Source organism: Mytilus californianus, unplaced genomic scaffold (assembly GCF_021869535.1).
Source record: "Mytilus californianus isolate M0D057914Y unplaced genomic scaffold, xbMytCali1.0.p SCAF_4, whole genome shotgun sequence".
NCBI lineage: Eukaryota > Metazoa > Mollusca > Bivalvia > Mytilida > Mytilidae > Mytilus > Mytilus californianus.
The window spans coordinates 84,707,163-84,730,023 of NW_026262690.1; the positions used below are offsets into that span (position 1 = coordinate 84,707,163).

Consider the following 22,861-nt stretch of genomic DNA (forward strand, 5'->3'; position numbering starts at 1 on the left):
CATTCTTTCTGTTTTTAAAGCTTTTACAATAATTTGAAAATTTTCAAAAAATGTATGTAACAGGTTTATATGTTTGTAAGAAGTGACTCAAGTAGGGGTATGCTTTAATATCTAGACTACATACACGTATTACTGCAAAGGCAATCTTTCCTCATAATCAGTTGGAGTTTGCCTGTCAGTTTAAACTTTTGCAAAGTGTACTGTTCCATTGAAATAAGTACAATAGCGATTGTTCTCTGTGGAGTTCATTCAATGGGAACTTCAAATTTCTCTTTGAAAAACCAATTATTCAATTTTAATTTGACTGTACATAAAAATAAACGTGATGAAAACTCATGTGCCAATACTGAATAATGACACATATTGTCTGAGCAAAAAATGATAATTACATATTATGTCAATAATAGACTACTGAAGAAGACAGTACAGAAAAGTAAAACTTGCAAAAATTTACAAGAGGAAGCTGAAGATAACTAACTAATGATGAAAATACATGTACCAATACTTAACACTTGGTGTCAGGAACCTTTAATTCAGTGGTTCATGTCTTTTATAATTTTGTTTTTAGTAAATTGTATTGTATAAATTAGGCAGTTACTGTTAGTTTTCTCTTTTGATTTTTTTTTACATTTTTCATGTTGGGCCTTTTATAGCTGACTATACTATGGGTTTTTCTCATAGTTGAAGACCGTACAGTGACCTATAATTGATTTTGTCTTCTATATTTGAACTGTGGTGGATAGTTGTCTCATTTGCAATCATACCATATCTCATTATTTGTATACTAATGCAGATAACCATATTTGCTTAATATTGGCAAGCTCCTACAAAATTTGGGTGACATGACACATGTGATGTTTTAGTAAGGATTAGAATATTTGAACATGTCATGTTTTCTGTTTATAGGAAGCACTAAGGCAGGTCAAGCAATAACTGGTGCACATGAAGGTGGAATATTTTCTATATGTGTAGACCCAGAGGATGGAACCATATTAACAGGGGGAGGAAAGGATAGAAAAATTGTACAATGGGACAGTTCATATCAACGTACTGGACTCACAAAAGAGGTTATTAGTTATATTTTATGTCTCAGTTAAAAGATCTAGCGGTACTGGTTTTTCTTGTAAACAATTGCTGTCATTCATAATTAGGGCCCTGCCGAATGGCGGCCGCCCTATAGTGATCAGTCTGTCCGTCCGTCTGTCCGTCCGCCCATCCGTCCGTAACAAATCGTGTCCGCTCTATATCTAGAGAACCGTTATGATTTCAAAGTTTATACTTGACATGTATATTAACCAACACCAGAGGATGTGTCATAATGTATGTTCAACTTCCTAGGTCAAAGGTCAAGGTCAAAAACTTTGGTTTTAGTTGACAACCCCATGTCCTATGGTAAAGATCGTGTCCGCTCTATATCTTGAGAACCGTTATGATTTCAAAGTTTATACTTGATATGTATATTAACCAACACCAGAGGGTGTGTCATAATGTATGTACAACTTCCTAGGTCAAAGGTCAATGTCAAAAACTTTGGTTTTAGTTGACAACTCCATGTCCTATGTTAAAGATCTTGTCTGCTCTATATCTTGAGAACCGTTATGATTTCAAAGTTTATACTTGATATGTATATAAACCAACACCAGAGGGTGTGTCATAATTTATGTACAACTTCCTAGGTCAAAGGTCAAGGTCAAAAACTTTGGTTTCATTTGACAACCCCATGTCCAATGATAAAGATACAAATTTTTTACCACGCATTATTCACAGCAGGGCCCACAGAGATGGCTCCCATCTCAATGATATCTAGTTATTTTTATAATGACATGGATTTTGAATTTGTGAACTGTTTTGCTTGTCAAATATTTTGATAAACACAAAAAATATATTTATTTATTTGAAAAAAATTTTTTTGCAATTAACAAAAATAATAATTTGATGTACTTATTATTTTTCCAGATAGGTGAAGAGTATGGTGGTGTTAGAATGATCAGTAAAGGTCAAGGGGGACCAACATTGATTGGAACTACAAAAAATGCAATACTATGTGGATCATTGGACTTAGAGCTTCAACCTTTAGTTCAGGTATGTTTAAGATTTGGTTGGACCAGTATTAATTGCAACTACTAAGAATGTAATACTGTGTGGATCTCTTGACCTAGAGCTACAACCTATAGTTCAGGTATGCGTTAAGTTTTTAGCAGACCAAATCTAATAGGAACTATAAAGAATGCAATACTGTGTAGGTTACTTGACCCAGAGCTTCGCCCTTTAGTTCAGGGAAGTGTTCAGGCATTGATTAGGTCAAGTTGATATAGATGAAAGAAAAAAATACACATCATGTTAAGCAATCTCAGTGGTGATCTGATAATTCTGTCTTAGTTTCTGCTAGAAATACAGCAGGAGGAAGATCGTAGAAATGAAAACTCCATTCTAATCTGTGCAAATAATATTGTAACACGAAATGTGTAGGAATCACATAGATAAATCTTGGGTTATTTTTTGTGCATGATTTTCAATAATAAATGCACAGATTAAATTCTGTATTTGCTGAAAAATTAGTTTGTTGTTACAGTTACTTTGAATCTGTATTGATGTGGATTCATGTATTTTTGTGGATTGAAAAAATATTATATTTTTTGGATATTTGATTTTGTGGTTTGCCAAAGTTTGCATATTAGCCTATAGAAAATGTGTACTTTGTGACCGTTTGAATTTGTGGTTAATTTATATTCGCGAAAATTAGTATCCCAAGGATTATAATGAATCCAGAGTAATACTGATATAAGTTATACTGTAGGTTATATTAACTTTCTGATGAATTATTGAGTCTAGCCCATACTTAATACTTATTCTTCTTGCTGTAGGGCCATATTGATGAGTTGTGGGGACTTGCCTGTCATCCATCACAACAACAGTTCTTGACTGCAGGATCAGATAAAATGATTCACATGTGGGACAGTACAGCTAAGACAGCTGTGTGGTCTTTAGAACTACCGGTAAGTCTGAAGACCTGATGTGCAACCTCATATGGAAAGGCATTACAAAGAGACATTGTAACAAAACGTGCTTTAATTGTTGTTAATGCTAATAATTTGTCTGACATAAGGGCAATGTATTTGTTTTAAAAAAAAATAGGCTTTGCTGTCTGCTTTATGAAGGAATTTAGATATCTTGTTACAAATGACTGTAATCATAATTTATATTTTTAATTACTTAAAAAAAAGAAATGTTAAAATGTTCTATCACAGTTTGCATAAATGTCAACTTTGATAAGAGATACAATTGTAGGTTATTTAATTAATATCATTTTATCTTCTTTTAAAACATTGAGTACTTTACAATATAGAAAATACAATATTAAGCAATTTAATATATTGTTTAATTCAATTTACTGTTTGTTTTGCAGGACCCTGGACATTCATGTTGTTTCAGTCCAGATGGCAGTGCAGTAGTTGTTGGCATGGAAACAGGCAGATGGGTTGCCATAGATACATCAACACACAGTATAGTGGCTGAGCATACTGATGGCAATGAACAGATAGAATGTTGTTTATTTTCACCAGGTAATATTTATTATAAATTATGATAATTTTTTTTGTCGAGCCTGCAATATTTTGTCACAGAAATGAGACATGGTGATCCTACATTCCCTTGTTGGCTGTGTCAACATTTAGGTTCAATCTGTGGTTAAAGGTTTTTTAAGACGTCAATAGCTGTCAAATCTTCATGGATTTTTATGAAACCTTGATAAAAGACTTTTTTATTAAGAAAGTATTTGTAGCAAAATTTGAAAATATTTTATTTCATTGTTCCATATTTTACTGATACATGGATTTTTGTTTGCATTAAAAATTTAGATACAATCTGGGATAAATAAGAATAAAAATATTTAATTTTTTGTCAAACCTTATTTATGAATGTTCTGAAACTTACACAGAAGTTTTTTTCATGATTAAGAAATATCATTGGAAGAAAAAAGATTTTATTATTTCCATATTTTTCGGAAAAATGGACTTGGATTTTGTGGTCAACTTCTCACTTTAACACTGACGGCAGCAATCACAGACGAGGAACAGGGTTCTGTGGAACCTTTGACATTTTTTGTAGACCGTAGGTTTGCATGACCAAATATAAAAAAATATAACAACCAAACAAAAGTATCTTGTACAAAAACAACCTAAGTTCACCTAGACTCACATCAATACCAATACCTTATTCATAATTTCAAAATCATGGCAAATAAAAAATAAAAAAGCCAATTACAAGCTCATATTTGAATTAACGTTTTTATACATGTGCAAAAGTAAACAATAAATAATTCAAGTCAATTATTAATTTAAATTTGTATTTTATGGTAAAAAAAAAAAATCTGTTTCTTCAGCAAAATTTAAAATTTAGAAATAAATCATGTTTTTACACAGCTCTTTTGTTATAAGAATAAAATGCACTGATAAATTATGAAAGGGGGGAAACAACTTATATTCATTATTTTTTAAGGGGAATTCCATCGAGAAATGCAGATGATATTGGATTAAATTAATTTTTTGGGCTACAAAATGCCTAAATCAAGTTATAAAAAAGATTCTGCATATTTTGAATTGATGAAATACATCTTGTTCCTGTAATGTTGTTACTATCCATGTTCAATAACGTTTTATTTTTTTAATTTTTAAGATGGATCCCATTTAGCTCTTGGTTCTAGGGACAATTATATATATGTTTACAATGTCGAGGCTGGTGGACAGAAATACAATCGTATTGGTCGATGTCATGTAAGTTGATATATTTATTATTAAGTCTCCCAAACGAAGTTTGGGAAGACTTATTGTTTTTGCTCAGTTCTTATTATTATTATTATTATTCTTCTTCTTCTTCTTCTTCTTCTTCTTCTTCTTCTTCTTCTTCTTCTTCTTCTTCTTCTTCTTCTTCTTCCGCCGCTTTTAAATTTGAACTTGTCCGCACCCGTTCTCCAAAACCGCTTGTCGGATTAACTTAGGGTTTCACAATATGTTAGACTAACATGTCTAGTGGTGCAATCAGGGTTTTGTTTTTGCAATGGGGTTTATAAAGGGGTACTTTGAGGGGCAAAAAGAAAAGAGGGTTTTACTATAGAACCCTATGGGATTTTATTTTTTTAAATTTTCAAATGATTATAAATTGAAAACCGTTCGTGATAGACACAAACTTTTTAATTGAAAATGTTCTAAATGATAAAGCCCATTAAATGAAATACAGGGTTAGTCCCCAGGGGTCACCCCCACCCCCTGCCATTTAAGAAAGTTCTAATACCTTGTAAGTGGTCAAGATCCCCACCCCTAAACCATATATATTCTGGTTTGTCATGCTAAGATGGTTTGAATGATATACAGGGTTAGTCCCCAGGGGTCATCCCCACCCCCTGTCATTTGAGAAAGTTCTAATATCTTGTAAATGGTCGAGATCCCCACCCCTAAACCATATATATTCTGGTTTGTCATGATAAAGCACATCAAATGTAATACAGGGTTAGTCCCCAGGGGTCACCCCCACCCCCTGCCATTTAAGAAAGTTCTAATATCTTCTAAGTTGTCAAGATCCCCACCCCTAAACCATATATATTCTCGTTTGTCATGCTAAGATGGTTTGAATGATATACAGGGTTAGTCCCCAGGGGTCATCCCGATCCCCTGCCATTTGAGAAAGTTCTAATATCTTGTAAATGGTCGAGATCCCCACCCCTAAACCATATATATTCTGGTTTGTCATGATAAAGCACATCAAATGAAATACAGGGTTAGTCCCCAGGGGTTACCCCCAGCCCCTGCCATTTAAGAAAGTTCTAATATCTTGAAAGTGGTCAAGATCCCCACCCCTAAACCATATATATTCTGGTTTGTTATGCTAAGATGGTTTGAATGATATACAGGGTTAGTCCCCAGGGGTCATCCCGACCCCCTGCCATTTTAGAAAGTTCTAATATCTTGTAAATGGTCGAGATCCCCACCCCTAAATCATATATATTCTGGTTTGTCATGATAAAGCACATCAAATGTTATACAGGGTAAGTCCCCAGGGGTCACCCCCACCCCCTGCCATTTAAGAAAGTTCTAATATCTTCTAAGTGGTCAAGATCCCCACCCCTAAACCATATATATTCTGGTTTGTCATGCTGAGATGGTTTGAATGATATACAGGGTAAGTCCCCAGGGGTCATCCCGACCCCCTGCCATTTGAGAAAGTTCTAATATCTTGTAAATGGTCGAGATCCCCACCCCTAAACCATATATATTCTGGTTTGTCATGATAAAGCACATCAAATGTTATACAGGGTTAGTCCCCAGCGGTCACCCCCACCCCTTGCCATTTGAGAAAGTTCTAATATCTTGTAAATGGTCGAGATCCCCACCCCTAAACCATATATATTCTGGTTTGTCATGATAAAGCACATCAAATGAAATACAGGGTTAGTCTCCAGGGGTCACCCCCACCCCTTGCCATTTAAGAAAGTTCTAATATCTTGTAAATGGTCGAGATCCCCACCCCTAAACCATATATATTCTGGTTTGTCATGATAAAGCACATCAAATGTTATACAGGGTAAGTCCCCAGGGGTCACCCCCACCCCCTGCCATTTAAGAAAGTTCTAATATCTTCTAAGTGGTCAAGATCCCCACCCCTAAACCATATATATTCTGGTTTGTCATGCTGAGATGGTTTGAATGATATACAGGGTAAGTCCCCAGGGGTCATCCCGACCCCCTGCCATTTGAGAAAGTTCTAATATCTTGTAAATGGTCGAGATCCCCACCCCTAAACCATATATATTCCTATTTGTCATGTCTCGAACATTTGAATGACGTATACGGTCAGTCCCCAGGGGTTCCCCCAACCCCCAATGTTCTAATATCTTGTAAATGGTTGAGATCGCCACCCCTAAACCATATATATTCCTGTTCGTCATGTAATGAACATTTGAATGACGTATAGGGCCAGTCCCCAGGGGTTCCTCCCCACCCCCAATATTCTAGTATCTTGTAAATGGTTGAGATCCCCACCCCTAAACCATATATATTCTGGTTTGTCATGCCAAGATGATTTGAATGATATACAAGGTTAGTCCCCAGGCATCACTAATGCATATAACTTTACTGGACCAAACCAATTTTCAATGGACGTTGCCCAATGTCAGGCGACCCTGGGAATTACGAATTATGGGAGCTTCGTTTGGGAGACTTCGTAACAGCATCCTGTTACAATCATTTCTTGTTAGTTATGATATTAAGTGCTGTTTGAATTACCAAAATATTTGAATTGCATTACAAAATGATCTTCTGAAGTTGAGAAAATTGTAATAAACAACAAAGAGAAAAACTACATGTTATTTTAGAAAAGGCATAACATTATTTTCTCTGGTATGAATCATTCCAGAAATGACCAAAAGGAGAGAGAGGAATTGCTCAAGTGTAAATATTATTACATGTACTTGCATACCTGTCAACCTCTTAAACTGAAAATGCAGGTTATGACCTGCATTGAAGAAGAAAATGTCAGGTCATAAGGCGTACCAACTTTTTCGGTCCAAGTTTAGTATTAAGAGTTTTTTTTTATGCCACGCCATAGCGGAGGGGGCATTAAGTTTTACCCTTGTCCGTCTGTACGTATGTATGTACGTCCAAAAGTTGGTTTCCGTTCTCTAACTTTAGTTTGCCTTTACCAAATGTTATGAAACTTAGAAACTTATACATAATGCTTATTACCACAAAACACAGATCAAGTTTGAATGTTGATGTTGTCACTTTAACCGTTCTAGAGTTATGCCCCTTTACAAATGAAAAAATTGCTGAATTTTTCATTTCCGTTCTCTAACTTTAGTTTGCCTCAACCAAATGTTATGAAACTTATACACAATGCTTATTACCACAATTCACAGATCAAGTTTGAATTTTGGTGGCGTCACTTTTAGTTCTAGAGTTATGCCCCTTTACAAATGGAAAAATTGCTGAATTTTTCGTTTCCGTTCTCTAACTTAAGTTAGCCTCAACCAAATGTTATGAAACTTATACACAATGCTTATTACCACAAAATGCAGATCAAGTTTGAATTTTAGGGGCGTCACTTTTACTGTTTAGAGTTATGCCCTTTTACAAATGGAAAAATTGCTGAATTTTTTTTTTTCTGTTCTCTAACAAGTTTGCCTCAACCAAATGTTATGAAACTTATACACAATACTTATTACCACAAAACTCAGATCAAGTACAAATATGGGTAGCATCACTTTTACTGTTCTTCAGTAATGTCCCTTTATAACTTTATATGATATTCAAGTGGGGGCATCATCTGTGTTCCATGGACACATTCCCCATTTATTTATATACTATAACATATACATGTACCACTGAGTTTCCTAAAAATAATCACTTTTGTATTTGATAAGTATATAAATATTTATCATAAATTAAATATCTTTCTAAAGCAATGCCCTTTTATTGTTTTATTCACACTAGTTTACTTGTTTTTATTAATGAATGTCATAAACCCCAGCTAATCAATTATAGCTAATGTGCTCCTATACACAGGAGGAAGATAAATAGAAAGAAGTTAGTGTGTTTCCTTTCAGTGTAATATCTAGAGCATATGGATTTGATCCTTAAAGCTTTTACATTTAAGTGACAACAAAATTATTCTCTCCAACAGAAATGTATTAAAAGGTTCAAATTATTTTAAAATGATTCTTGCAAACGGCAAATCTTTTAATCAGGACATAAAATTGTTACTTTTCAATCAAATGTAATGTTTTGGTAGCTGTCATTGGCATGGTAAATAAGCAAATTCTAATTTGTTTACCTTTTCAAAGGAAAAACACCGATCAAACCGAAAGTATATTTGACTTCTAAATACAGGAAACAATACTGTAAAGTAAAATAATTTATATGACTTTTGTACCATTGATATAATGAAAGCTTGAAATTATAATAAGTTTTATTAAAATTTTTACAAGTCTTTGTATTGCAATTGATGTGGAGACCTCTGTTGTCTTTATTCAAAGTGAAAATTATAGGATCTGCCTTTAAAAAAAAAGATGACATTGATGGTCTTAAAATTGTCAAATGAGACTGTCACTTTTACAAAGAAAAACTTTTTTATATAAAATACCTCTTTTCCAAATAATTACAGGGACATAGTAGTTTTATTACACATATTGACTGGTCAGCTGATGGAAAATATATATGCAGTAACTCAGGAGATTATGAAGTTCTATTCTGTAAGTAATTTTATGTTACTTTTTCTGTATGAAATATCTTTTCCTTGATATATAAAATGCTTTTGAAATTTTTTAGGGTTAAATTAATATTTCAATGCTTTCAGGCACAATCAGTTGTCCATATTTTAGATAGATAAGACTATTTAATTAAGTCATTAAAATCATTTCAGTTTTGAAGTTTGGCATTCCATAAATCTTTCTTATAGGTTTTTACAAAGACTATAATTAATTTCATAAAGAAAATATTTTGAAACCTTCAATTCAAGTTTGTTTATGCCATGAGTTTTAGTATGAATTTGACAGTTTGAAAAATGGAGCCTGACCTTCAAGTCCTTTAAAAATGACCAAAATTATGAGAAAATTTTTCGGGATCCTTGGATAAGAGGCATCCATACTTCTTGCTTACTCAAATGACCAATTATTATATTTATAAATGATTGGAAAATAATTTATACAGTTCAGCTAAATGAAATTCTAGATATCATTTGTTTATTTCTGTCTTTGGGTTGCTGTCTCATTGACATACAAATGGTCTTTATTCATTTTAAATCAACCTGATAACTGGTAGTATGTGTCAATGATTTGCCTTAATCTTTCAGGGAACATACCCAGTTGTGAGCAAGAGACCTCATCTTCCTCATTAAGAGATGTTGAATGGGCTTCACAAAACTGTACCTTGTCGTTTGCCACTGCAGGTAAATATATAACAGTAACAGACCAATACGTAAATGGTGTTGCTTAATTCCCCTTTCAAACTCTGAAGCATTCTGGGTAATATTTTAAAGTCATACTCCAGAACATTGCTATTGGTTAACAACATACTAAACAATGGCGATACAACCTATGATGGGATGTTATTTTCATATTATATACGCATACCTGCCAACATTTCAAAATGCCCATTGGGGTTTTATGTGCAAGATGGCTCTTATAGTCCTACAAAACCTTCCAATGTATTTTAATGTTGTTTTTTTGCTGCTTCATACTTTAACAATCCTACAGCCATGGTAAAATTGATTGTTATACGACCGCAAAAATTTTGCGTTCGTATATTGGTATCGCGTCGTCTTCGTCGTTGTCCGAAGACACATTGGTTTCCGGACAATAACTTTTGTTTAGGAAGGTTGGGATTGATTTTGGGGGTTATGGTCCCAGCAGTTCAGGAATTAGGGGCCAAAATGGGGCCCAAATAAGCATTTTTCTAGTTTCCGGACAATAACTTGTGAAATGGTATATGGATCTCTCTGAAACTATACCACAAGTTACCATATCACAAAGGGATGGTAAGAATTTGCTTTGCGGGGGGGTTATGGCTCAAACTGTTTAGGAATAAGGGGCAAAAAAGGGGGAAAAACAAGGGTTTCCAGGTTAATGGACAATTACTTAAGGAATTAGGGGCAAAAAAGGGGGAAAAACAAGGGTTTCCAGGTTAATGGACAATTAGTTATGTACAAAACATAATTTTAAAGCAGTGTAAGGGAGGTAATTCAAACACATATTGTCAAATTACCTCCCTTGCACTGCTTGTAAATTATTTATAAAGAAATGTATTGTCTTTAGGTGATTAGCTGTCAATTTATTTTTAGAAGTTACTATTTTAAAAATGTTTAATAAAGGTAATTTAATTATAGCCATGATTATGTATGTGAAGGAATTTTATTTTTAGATATTACTATTTCATGTTGCTGATGGAGGCTTTTTAATTTTAAAAAAGCATTTTTCTAGTTTCCAGACAGTAACCTGTGATTAAGTGTATGGATCTCTCTAAAATTGTACTACAAGGTTCCATACTACAAAGGAAAGACTGCAATTGAGTTTGATGGTTAATGCTAAAAGGGGGATTCAAAAAGTTTGGGGGGAAGGGGGGGTTTCCAATTTTTTTTTTAAAGGGTTCATATATTTTTTTCAAAATTTCAAAATTTCAAATTTTTGAAAAGTTTCAAGAAGAAATCTTCAATTGCACAGTATTGCGCAATAGATTTGTAAGATCTTTGACCACATTTATTTTGTTGCAGAAACCTATATTATGTAAAAAATTTGATCACAATTCAAATTCAGATAGTATCAAGCTTGAATATTGTGTCCAAATTTGCCCCAACTGTTCAGGGTTCGACCACTGTGGTTGTATCAGGCTGCGCTCAGCGAAGCATTTTATTTTGTTTTAAATTGTGGACAAAATTGATCTTTCAAAATTTCCATTTGGGAGCCTACATGGGGGAAATCCCTTGCAAATAGTGACAGTTGGCAGGTATGTATAATACGACCAATGAAACTACTCATACTTCTTTCGATTCTGAATAGCCAAGTTGAAAGTTTTGGTATTTTGATTGGACTGAAGGTCATTTATAAGGATGTTGAGACTGCAAAGACGACCAAGTGAGACCCTCATGGGATGTCAAGGTCGTTAAACACCTCTAGTAACATAATTTTTGAGGAAAAAAAATAATTTTCTACTTGTTCATTATGATATTACTACTTGTTTTGGTTTTGTTGTTTTTTCCATAGTAAAATAATCTGTAAACTTTAACCAACTAAAGTCTATGTCCTCACAATATTTCAGTGCCAAGAAAGATTTGTTTTGATTTCATAGCATAGTCTAATCCATTATGTACACACAAATAATTTCCAAATGAATCTCTCTGCTTTTATGTACTTGGTAACAGATAGATTTCCTTTATTGTTATGTACATACATCATGCCTTTTGTTTGAATTGTGTGACATTTTGTCCTGCCTTTTATAGCTTTCTAAACGGTATGGGTTTATTAATAGATATGTAACATTTGATAAATGTTTCCAGGAATCTGGCCAAGAGGTGCTGATGGAACTGACATAAACAACTGTGCAAGAGCCAATAAAAAACCACTACTGGTATCAGCTGATGATTTTGGCAAGGTGAATCTGTTCAAGTATCCATGTAGTCAGCCTAAGGTAATTCATGTTTCTCGACTTGAAAAAAAAAAAGATCAGCATAAGGTCATTAGCACAAAACTTCTGTAAAATTCTATATTTGGGAGATGCTAAACATTTTCCTCACATCATAGTTTATAGAGGGTGGTAAAGGGGGGGTGCTTGCACGGAAAAAACGTGAAATAAGACATAATTTCACGTTGAACGTGAAATAATTTCTGTCATGAACGTTGCACGAAAAATAAAGACTTTGATGTGAACCTTTTGTGACTGAGTCACTGTTTTCTTGTATATATAAATTCTCTGATTTAGTATACACATTTATGATATATATGGTTTACGGCTTTTTAAAAAAGTATATAACAATCTTCTTAACTATCAAAATGCAAAATCGATAAGAAACAACATCAAAGGCCTTTCCGCTTTTTCAAAAAACAAAATCGCAAAATAAGCATTTGAAAGTCACGATGCACATAAAATCAAATAAGCTGAACACGTTGAACGAAGCACCTGTCTTGCACGACTGAAAGCAAATAAAAAAGTAAAAACACGTTGAACGTGAAATAAAAAACGGCGATCATGTTGCACGAAAATAACCCTTTACCACCCTCTTTATAGTCTCATAAAGTAATGTATCTGAGTGGAGTTTTCAAATTTTAAACTTGCAAGTTAGGTTGAAAAAAAAAGGATTCATGTGACATTGAATATTAAAAGCTTCTGAATTCTAGTGATACAGAAAAAAACAAAACATTGTTACATAAGAATTGAAATATTTGCAACATTTTAATTTGAATACATTGTACTTCATGAAAAGGCAAAGTAATACATGACTTAACATTTTTATTTGTATTTTCTTCAGACAAAATGTCAGTCCTTCAAAGCTCACAGTAGTCATGTGACCAATGTAGCCTTCCTGTTTGATGATTCTCGTGTGCTGTCAACAGGAGGCAATGATATGTCTGTGATGCAGTGGCAGATAGTGGCAGCTGATAACGATTGAGGACCAAAGTTAGTGCTGGGACACACCGGACCTTGTTATACCGTTCCTTTTTATGCTTAACATAAAACACCCGTATGATCAGTGACAGTTACAATGGAATCTTTGTACAGGGACTGGTTTCTTGCTATTAAAATGGAAATTTAACTTTTTTGATACATTTATTGTTATTTCATTTTATCTATTGCAACCTGTATGGTTTGTGATCAGTGAAAATTATTATACAATCTTTGTAGGACAGGTTTCCTTTAAATACTGAATATATGAATCTTTTATTGTTATTTCTTTTAATTGAATGGTTACCACTCTTAATGTTTGTGATCAGTGACTGTAATAATGGATTTGTTACTTATTGATAGTTTTTCTTCTACACACTGACTTATAATTCAGTGATTTGGTACCAAAAGTACCAGTTCTTATCATATATATCGTGGAAACTGAATTTGATTTGTGGTTTGTCATTTTGTGCTAACAAATTAATTACATTTTTGTTTCATTGAATTCCTCCCAAGGTATTGTTTATGTGTTAGCAATAAACTAACAAAAGTTACTTTCCCTCAAATATGATATGTTTTGAATCCATTATATTTTTGGGTATTTTTTTATTGATCTATATGTTGTGAGAATTAATAGATATAAATACTCTTGTGAAATGAAATTTTGTATTTGCATGTGTTGGTTAGATGTACAATCCATAGATTAAGTGTTACAACTTTTTGTAAAACCTCTAAAATTTATATTATCACAAATTCAAATTAATTCATGTTTGACAAAATGATTACCCCTTATAATTGTTAACCATTTCCAGTTCGTGTCCAAATTATTAGAAATAACTTTATTATATCTACTTTGAGAGAGAGAAAATAAGTGCATGTTTTAAATGATTTCTTGTCATTTTGGAGGGGGAAACAACATTTCCTGTTTGAATTTATTCAAATAAGCTGAAGTCCTGCATGTTCAGCGGCCCTTTTCAAGGATGTGATAACTTTAAAATGTGGATTCTTTATTTTAATTCATATTTTTCATAAATTGGATAAAATACCTGATAAGTTTCATTCTTCAAACTCTCAAGAATGCAAAAGACATGAGAATTTCCTGGTTTTGGAACATTTGGTTTATCACTAGATAACTATAGTCCCTTATATGTTAAAATTATAAAAGTTCTTCTGTATAACAATTCTAATCTGCTGTTAAAGATCAAATAAAGTTCTAATCAGTTTATTTTAATCTAGATAATCAGGTTCTTATAGGTTTCACTGTTATCACGATAATCAAAATTAATAGGGAGAAGTTTGTAAAGATAGTTAAGCATCTATTTGTAAGAGAAGTTCTTCATGAACATTTTTTGTATCCTTTATTGCATTTAATACCAAGTCTTTTTGCAATTGGTAACTGTTTTTCCTCTTCATACAGTGTTTAATGCATTTATGTTAAGTTTGAATTGATATGCTACTTGAATCACTTTCACATGAGACATTGTCAAATGATATCATATGGGAAAGAATTGGAAAAAGGTAAAAAAAAATCAAATCGAGCTATTTCATGCTCATAAGATGTCCTAGCATCAAAAATGATAGTCTGTGTTGAGATTAAAAATACAAATTGCTTATGGAATGATAAAAATTCTACAATGGTATATGTAGATTGTTGGTAATATTCTATATTCTTTGTTGTAAGAGAAATTTCTTAAGTAATACAATTTAGACATAATAATATATTTGTTGTTTACAATAATTCTATGATAACACAGGTGATATTTCTATGGTAACACTGCCAGTTTGATGTTGTATAGGAACAGTTATGTTATATAAGCCAGTGTTTGTTGAGAGATGATACTAATATATAATGATGCATGCATCTTGTTTTTCGTTGTGTACTCTATATTTGATAAGACTACTATAGATAATAAAACCATTTCTTGTAAACCATGATTTTGATTTTGTCTCTCTAAACAAGTCAATTTCAAGTGCTGTTATCCAAGTTAGAAGTACTTTCCTTGTGTTTTATATTTGAAAAGTTTCTCCCTGAGCCTGAATTTTTGAAATTGTGTATGGTTTGAGGAGGGTCGAAATGCCCATTATCGTCAAACGTCAAATAAAACATCCGTTTTTCACTACTGTTAGCGTCAAATAAGCCTTAATTTTTTATCGTCATTCATCAACTCTCATTTTGTAGTTACCATTAGCGTCAAATGGAGTGAAATGTTAACCTTAATATAACAAATAGTTTACCGTCATTCGTCATGTGGGGTACCCCATTCCTACCCTCTTTGAGGTAAACTCCTCCCCCTTTTTGTATTGAATCTGTGATGTACAGCAATCATTATGTCCCTTGGTTCTTCTTTTATTCATTAGTCTTTGGTACTTGTTTTGCTGTTAAAAGTAGAATACAATTCTTGATTCTGGACTAAATGGAGCCTTCTTTATATCTCAGGACCTGCATTTTTCTTCATTTGTTTGTTTACTTTTAATTCAAACAAAAAGGAGAACTTTGAAACTTCTAAAGAAAAATGACATTTAATAAGAGATAATTTAAAACGGTAAATTTGACTGTTTTATGAGAATTTGTGAAAAAAGTACCTTGCTTTCCATTAAACTTTCCAATTGATGTATATATATAAATTCAGCTGTAATATTATTGTAATGATGAAGTGTGGAATCAAATCTACTAGGTGGGCGCCTGTTAAAACGCTTAAACCCGCTGCATTTTTATGCACCTGTCCTAAGTCAAGAGCCTGTTGTTCAGTGATTGTTGTTTGTTGGTGTGGTTCATAGGTGATGTTTCTTGTTTTTTATATAGATTAGACTGTTGGTTTTCCTGTTTGAATTGTTTTACGCTAGTCGGTTTGGGGCCCTTTATAGCTTGCTGTTCGGTGTGAGCCAAGGCTCCGTGTTGAAGGCCGTACTTTGACCTATAATTGTTAACTTTTTATACATTGTGACTTGGATGGAGAGTTGTCTCATTCGCAATCACACCACATCTTCTTGTTTATACTAATAGGATTGTAAGTATACTTTCATTTTGCATTTAAACTAGTACCACTGATGACTTGACTCTGGCTCTCCTGGACAATACAGTAAAATAGCAGTTAAACATAATGATTTGATGACACAAATTGCAATCTTGTCAAAACTTTTAATGAATTGTAATAGGTTTGAGTGAAACACTTGCAGTCATGTCAGTAATATCATTTTGTGAAGCACTTCCTAATTAGAAGAACAAAAATTCGTAAGGGTTCTGCGGAACCCAGTGTCTCGCCTACTTTTGGTGTTAGTCGCAGGCTCAACAAAAATGGGGAAATAATTATTAAAAATTTTCCTCTAGATACTATCTTTTGAATGTAAGAAGCTTCTTTTCAAGTTTGGTAAGAATCCAGGATGGTTTATGAATCTAATAAATGTTTTAAAACCTTTAACTGCAGACTGTATGTAATGTTACTGTGACTTGACTGTTAGTGTTGCTCTCCACCAATTGCAATTTATTCAAAATTCTAACAAAATTGCAATTTGCTTTATAAAACCAAACTGTTCAACTGGTCAGAAATTTGAACAAACTGCTGTAGAAAATCGCAGTCAAGTTGTGAAAGTGGAAGGTGATAAAATAAAGCATACTTACAATCCTATAAGACTTAAATTCCACATCAATGTTATCATGAAAAATCAGTCTAACAGTTTGTATAGAAATTTTATTGTTATTGTCATGCTAAAGGTGATGGGTAGTAATTTTGAATGCTATAAAAATGTCCAAACTAAGCTTTCATACAATTTTTCTTTCGAAAAGTCTTCTATATTCATAAGAATTAGACATCATTTGAATTAAAACATCTTACATCAGTAAAATATATGTGAAATTACAATATGTTGTTAATAAGTTTCCATGGGAGATAACCTAAAACATTATTTCTTGAATATAGAAGACTATTCGAAAGAAAAATTGATTATCTCCCATGGAAACTTACTAAAAAGAATTGTAATTTCACACATATTTTACTGAATACAAAATGTTTTAATTCAAATGATGTCTGATTCTTATGAATATAGAAGATTTTTCAAAAGAAAAATTGTATGAAAGCTTAGTTTGGACATTTTTATAGCAATTCAAAATTACTACCTATCACCTTTAGCATGACAATAACAATAAAATTTCTATACAAACTGTTAGACTGATTTTTCATTATAACATTGAAGTGGAATTAAAGTCTTATAGGATTGTAAGTATGATTTATTTTATCACCTTGCTCTTTCACGACTTGACTGGTTTTCTACAGCAGTTTGTTCAAATTTCTGACCAGTTGAACAGTTTGGTTTTATAAAACAAATTGCAATTTGGTCAGAACTTTGAATAAGTTGCAATAGGTTGAGAGCAACACTTACAGTCAAGTCACAGTAACTGGAAGAAAAACTAAGTCCATTTATAAGTAATATATGGAAAAACAGGAATTGTTTTTTACAAAATTTCCTTCTAGATACTAGCTTTTGATCATAAACAAGCTTCTGTCCAAGTTTGGTACAAATCCAGGATAGTTTAAGAAAGTTATTAAAATTTTAAAAACTTTAACCACTGAGTGAATGTAATGTTAACTGGTAGAAAAACTAAGGTCATTTATAAGTAAAATACGGATAAACAGGATTTTTTTTTAACAAAATTTACTTTTGAATACTATCTTATGATCATAAACAAGCTTCTGTCCAAGTATGGTACAAATCGAGCATAGTTTAAGAAAGTTATTAAAATTTGAAAAACTTTAACCACAGTGTGAATGTAATGTTAACTGGCAGAAAAACTAAGTCTATTTATAAGTAAAATACGGATAAACAGGATTTTTTTTTAACAAAATTTACTTTTGAATACTATCTTATGATCATAAACAAGCTTCTGTCCAAGTATGGTACAAATCCAGGATAGTTTAAGAAAGTTATTAAAATTTGAAAAACTTTAACCACAGAGTGAATGTTAACTGGCAAAAAAAATAAGTCCATTTATGAGTAAAATACGGATAAACAGGATGTTTTTTTTACAAAATTTACTTCTGGATACTATCTTATGATCATAAACAAGCGTCTGTCAAAGTTGGGTAGAAATCCAGGATAGTTTAAGAAAGTTATTAAAATTTGAAAAACTTTTAACCACAGAGTGAATATTTGTGGACGCCGCCGACGACGGAATGTAGGATCGCTATGTCTCGCTTTTGCGACAAAAGTCGCAGGCTCGACAAAAACGAAAAAAAAAAAGAAACCGCCTAGTTTACAAATTCATGCACCAGTCTATCAAAGTTAATTTTGAATAATGGTGCAAAGCATTGTAGACTTCTATCAATGTGAACAGGATACTATACAGTTGCAGTGAATTCATGTTGAAGAGTAAACTATATTATCTTTTCATAGTGTTTCATCATATACCATTATTTAACACAGTAGCACACTATTCCATCATCCTTTTCAATGAGTAAAAGAAGCAAAAAAGCTAGCATAATCCTTTAACATGCATATGGAGTATAGATATCCAAGCTGATACGATATTCCAGAAATTATACTTTTTACTTAGAGGATAGCTGCTTACACCGAAACTATTGAGCCATTGGTTAAAGGCAAAGTTAGTCATCACGTACACAATCATGATATGGTTGACCTATTTATGGAATATATGTCACAGATGACTACATAATTGTTCTACTTGTAGCCTTTATCCCGTCCTCTTTTACTAATTGTTTGACATTTTCGAAAATGACTTAACAACTCAATGAATTTTACTAACCATTAGCAGCACGACGAGTTCCCCTAGTAGAGCAAGCACTGAGAAATAAAAGGTCATTTGAACTATGTGAACACAACGGAAACATGAATATTTTAATAAATTTAAGACAGGGTTTTCTCCTGCCCCCTAAACATACTTTCAAACTAAAGTGATATGGGCTTTGCAGATGGAATTCAGTTGAGGACAGCATATAGAGGGGCTATTTAGAGACATAGCAAGCAAATGATAAATGTTTTATGCCTCATACCTGTCAGACTGTCATACCAGTGAGAGGGTTAGCTAGCTCTAAAAACCGGGTCCAATCCACCATATTCTACATAAGGAAACCCCTGTACCAAGTCAGGAATACGAAAGTTGTTTTCCATTCGTTTGATGTGTTTGAGCTTTTGATTTTGTCATTTGATTTTCCGTTTTGAATTTTCCTTGGAGTTCGGTGTTTTTGTTATTTTAATTTCTACAATACTCTTTAAGTGTTCGACTTCATACTTTATTTGAACTTTTTAATTTTTATAATTTGAGCGTCACTGATGAGTCTTTTGTAGACGAAACGCGCGTCTGGCATACGAAATTTTAATCCTGGTATCTATGATGAGGTTTTTTTACGTGTAATTGGTCGAGACATTTTTATATGATCGACATTTCAACTACATGTGACCTATCTGATTATGAGAAGAGATGAGTTATTTAGAGGGCAATATATATTAGCTTTATGGAGTTTTATTGTTGTGTAAAGTTTTTTTTGGACGAACTGAAATATCTTATCGTTAGATTGCTTACCCTTCCGGAGAACCTGAGATCACCCCGAGTTTTTGGAGGGGTTCGTGTTGCTCAGTCTTTTGTTTTCTATGTTTTGTGTACTGTTTTTTGTCTGTTTGTCTTTTTCTTTTTAGCCATGGTGTTGTCAGTTTATATTCGTCGTATAAGTTTGAATGTCCCTTTGGTATCTTTCGCTTTTCTTTTAATGGTAGTACACCATATAAAAACAATTATTTCTTGAATGGGAAAATCATGATAGTTAAGAGAAAGTGTATGCTTTTGATAGTTCTTTCTATTCCGTTGACAGTACTTAATGAATTTTTCGACTATATATACTAGTCTTCTTCATCATCTTAATTTAATCAAATGGTCGTTTGAAATTTATTTTCTGCAACTCATTTGAAGTCGTCTACTCTCACGGAAAAGATAAATATGCAAGATATATTAACTATAACTGTCATTAGATGATTGAAGCTATTACTTTTCTCTCTAACATCATCTTTGTACAATTTGTACGCTTTGTCAGTAATATTTATTTACAGACATTCATATATATGGGGACCGAATTGTGCCCCATTTTAAATGCAGATTCGTTATTGTATTGGTATGAATATCGTTTCTTGTAAGCTTGCATACAACAACAAGGATTCACATGCTAAAATTTTATACAAAATAGAGATACTAGTATATATCTTCTTAGGCAGTATGTTAAGAATATTTGTATTAAATAATTCAAAAATAAATATTATTTAACAAATTTGAAAATGTTCGAGGGGAAATCATCTCTAACATGTCTATGATCGTGAATGATTTATTCAATTTTGGACATATAGATGTGGAAAGCAATCGTGAACCATTACTATTGTTGAAAAAAGAACGTCCTCTCTGTGTTTTTGATAGATGTATTCATGCTTTATATTGATCTGATGAGTTAAGCCCTTTTCAACTGATTTTTATAGTTTTTCTTATGTTGTACTGTTACACCACTGTCACAGGTTAGGGGAGGGTTGCAAGCCTTCAAACTAGTTTAACACCACCACATTCTGTATGTGCCTGTCCCAAGTCAGGAGCCCTTTAATCAGTGGTTGTCTTTGTTTTGCTGTATATCATATTTGTTTTTCGTTTATTATTTTGTACATAAATCAGGCCTTTAGTTTTCTCGTTTGAATTATTTTACATTTGTCATTCGGAGCAATTTATAGCTTACTATGTATTATGGGTTTTACTCATTGTTTAAGGCCGTACTGTGACCTATAGTTGTTAATGTGTGTGTCATTTGGTCTCTTGTGGAGAGTTGTCTCATTGAAAATAATTCCACATCTTCTTAAAGTTGCGGGAAGGGGGGCATAGCAATACCGGGCGTCCGTCCGTCTGTGCGTTCGTTCGTCCGGTCTTGTTAGCGCTCTGACATGTAAAATTCTTGCCAGATTTTTATGAAACTTATATCATAGGTTTGTATCAGCAATGTCTTGGACGACTGTTAAAATCAGTGCCGATCAATTATTTTTAAAATAGTTATGCCCCTTGGAAACATTAATTATAATGAAAATTGAATCGTTAGCGCTCTCATTTGTACAATTCCTGCCAGAATTTTATGAAACTTATATCATAAGTTTATATTAGCAATGTCTTGGACGAGTTCGAAAATCAGTGCCGATCAATTATTTTTAAAAGAGTTATGTCCCTTGGAAACATTAGTATATGAAAAATTGCATCGTTAGCGCTGTCATGTGTAAAGTTCTTGCCAGATTTTTATGAAACTTATATCATAGGTTTATATTAGCAATGTCTTTGACAAGTTCCAAAATCAGTGCCTATCAATTAATGTTTAAAAGAGTTATGCCCCTTGGAAACATTGATAATATGGAGAATTGCATTGTTAGCTCTCATGTGTACAATTCTTACCAGAATTTTATGAAACTTATATCAAAGGTTTTTATCAGTAATGTCTTTGACGAGTTCCAAAATCAGTGCCTATCAATTAATTTTTAAAAGAGTTATGCCCCTTGGAAACATTGATAATATAGAAAATTGCATTGTTAGCGCTCTCATGTGTACAAATCTTGCCAGATTATTATGAAACTTATATCATAGGATTATATCAGCAATGTCTTTTACACTTTCGAAAATAAGTAATAAGTGCTGATCAAATATTTTTAACGAGTTATGCTCCTTGGAAATATTAATTATAACGGAAATGGCATTGCATTTGCTCTGAAGCCTTCTAATCTAAAAGATATTTATAAAAAGTTTTAAAGAACAAAAAAAGTGTTTTTTGTTGTTGTTGCTATTGCCCTTGTATCTTGGATGGATAAAATATGTGCAACGCGGGGGACATTGGAAATCTGTTCTTTTATTATATGTTGGTTCATTGGTGCCATTCTAGTGTCAAAAGAACATCAGAGCATAATTATATCTGTCTTAACATACATTTTGGCTTTAAACTTTCCTGCAAAAGAAGGTTGAGTCGTACGATCATAGCACACATTTTAAAACTTAATATTTCCACAATATCAAAGACTTCCTAAAACTTTCTATTATTCAACCTTTTTCCTGAAAAACCTGAAATCTTAAAACAGAAATGAATTTATTGAGATTCGTGGTTAGATTTCTCTTTAATGTGACAATTGTATTAAAGGACAAAGAATAAGACAACATATATATCAAATCATCCAATAGAAACTAGTTCTGATAAAGATGTTGTTTAAAAAATTTATCCAATGACCTCGGGTGACTCGGTGGCAGAGTTATGTAATAGTTCATCTACTGTAGCACTAGCCTGTCAACAATGAGGTATCGAGTTCGTGGCAGGTACATTGGACTCCAATCTTAATTGACAAGGATTGCAAATTTTCTTGCCGAGGCCATGGTTCTCTCAGGCTTCCTCTACTAATAAAAACTGGCTTCCACAAAATAGCAAATAGTGCTGAAAGTTGTGTTAAACACCAAATAAGCAATCAATCTATCCAATAACCCAGTATATCCCAATATGGCCACCACCAAGTACTTTGTATTATTGATTTATACATTAAAAAACTACAAATCTATGAAATAACATTACCAGTTTAAACTAGACTTGAATCATCCATAGATTCAAAAGCTATATCTTGATTAAGTGGCATGTTACTGGAAAATATTGTTTTACATTTCTTGTATTCTGTATCAGTTTTATGTGTAGATACAATGCAAGCCATATAAGCCTCAA

At 32.8% G+C, this 22,861-nt stretch overlaps 1 protein-coding gene across 8 annotated transcripts in view; it reads left to right on the forward strand.

The window, feature by feature from the left end:
* Nucleotides 1-22,861, forward strand: part of LOC127738752 (echinoderm microtubule-associated protein-like 2) — a 107,469-nt gene that overhangs the window by 63,642 nt on the left and 20,966 nt on the right. For 7 of the 8 annotated variants that reach the window (XM_052250105.1, XM_052250101.1, XM_052250106.1 and 4 more), the window contains 9 exons: nucleotides 907-1,067; nucleotides 1,957-2,082; nucleotides 2,865-2,996; nucleotides 3,407-3,563; nucleotides 4,675-4,772; nucleotides 9,154-9,241; nucleotides 9,841-9,936; nucleotides 12,040-12,170; nucleotides 13,009-15,071. In XM_052250105.1, the coding sequence (XP_052106065.1) occupies nucleotides 907-1,067; nucleotides 1,957-2,082; nucleotides 2,865-2,996; nucleotides 3,407-3,563; nucleotides 4,675-4,772; nucleotides 9,154-9,241; nucleotides 9,841-9,936; nucleotides 12,040-12,170; nucleotides 13,009-13,149 (1,130 nt within the window). In that variant the 3' untranslated portion in view covers nucleotides 13,150-15,071. Of the gene's footprint in view, nucleotides 1-906; nucleotides 1,068-1,956; nucleotides 2,083-2,864; nucleotides 2,997-3,406; nucleotides 3,564-4,674; nucleotides 4,773-9,153; nucleotides 9,242-9,840; nucleotides 9,937-12,039; nucleotides 12,171-13,008; nucleotides 15,072-22,861 lie in introns of those variants that run through there. The other variant, XM_052250102.1, reaches the window with a different exon arrangement.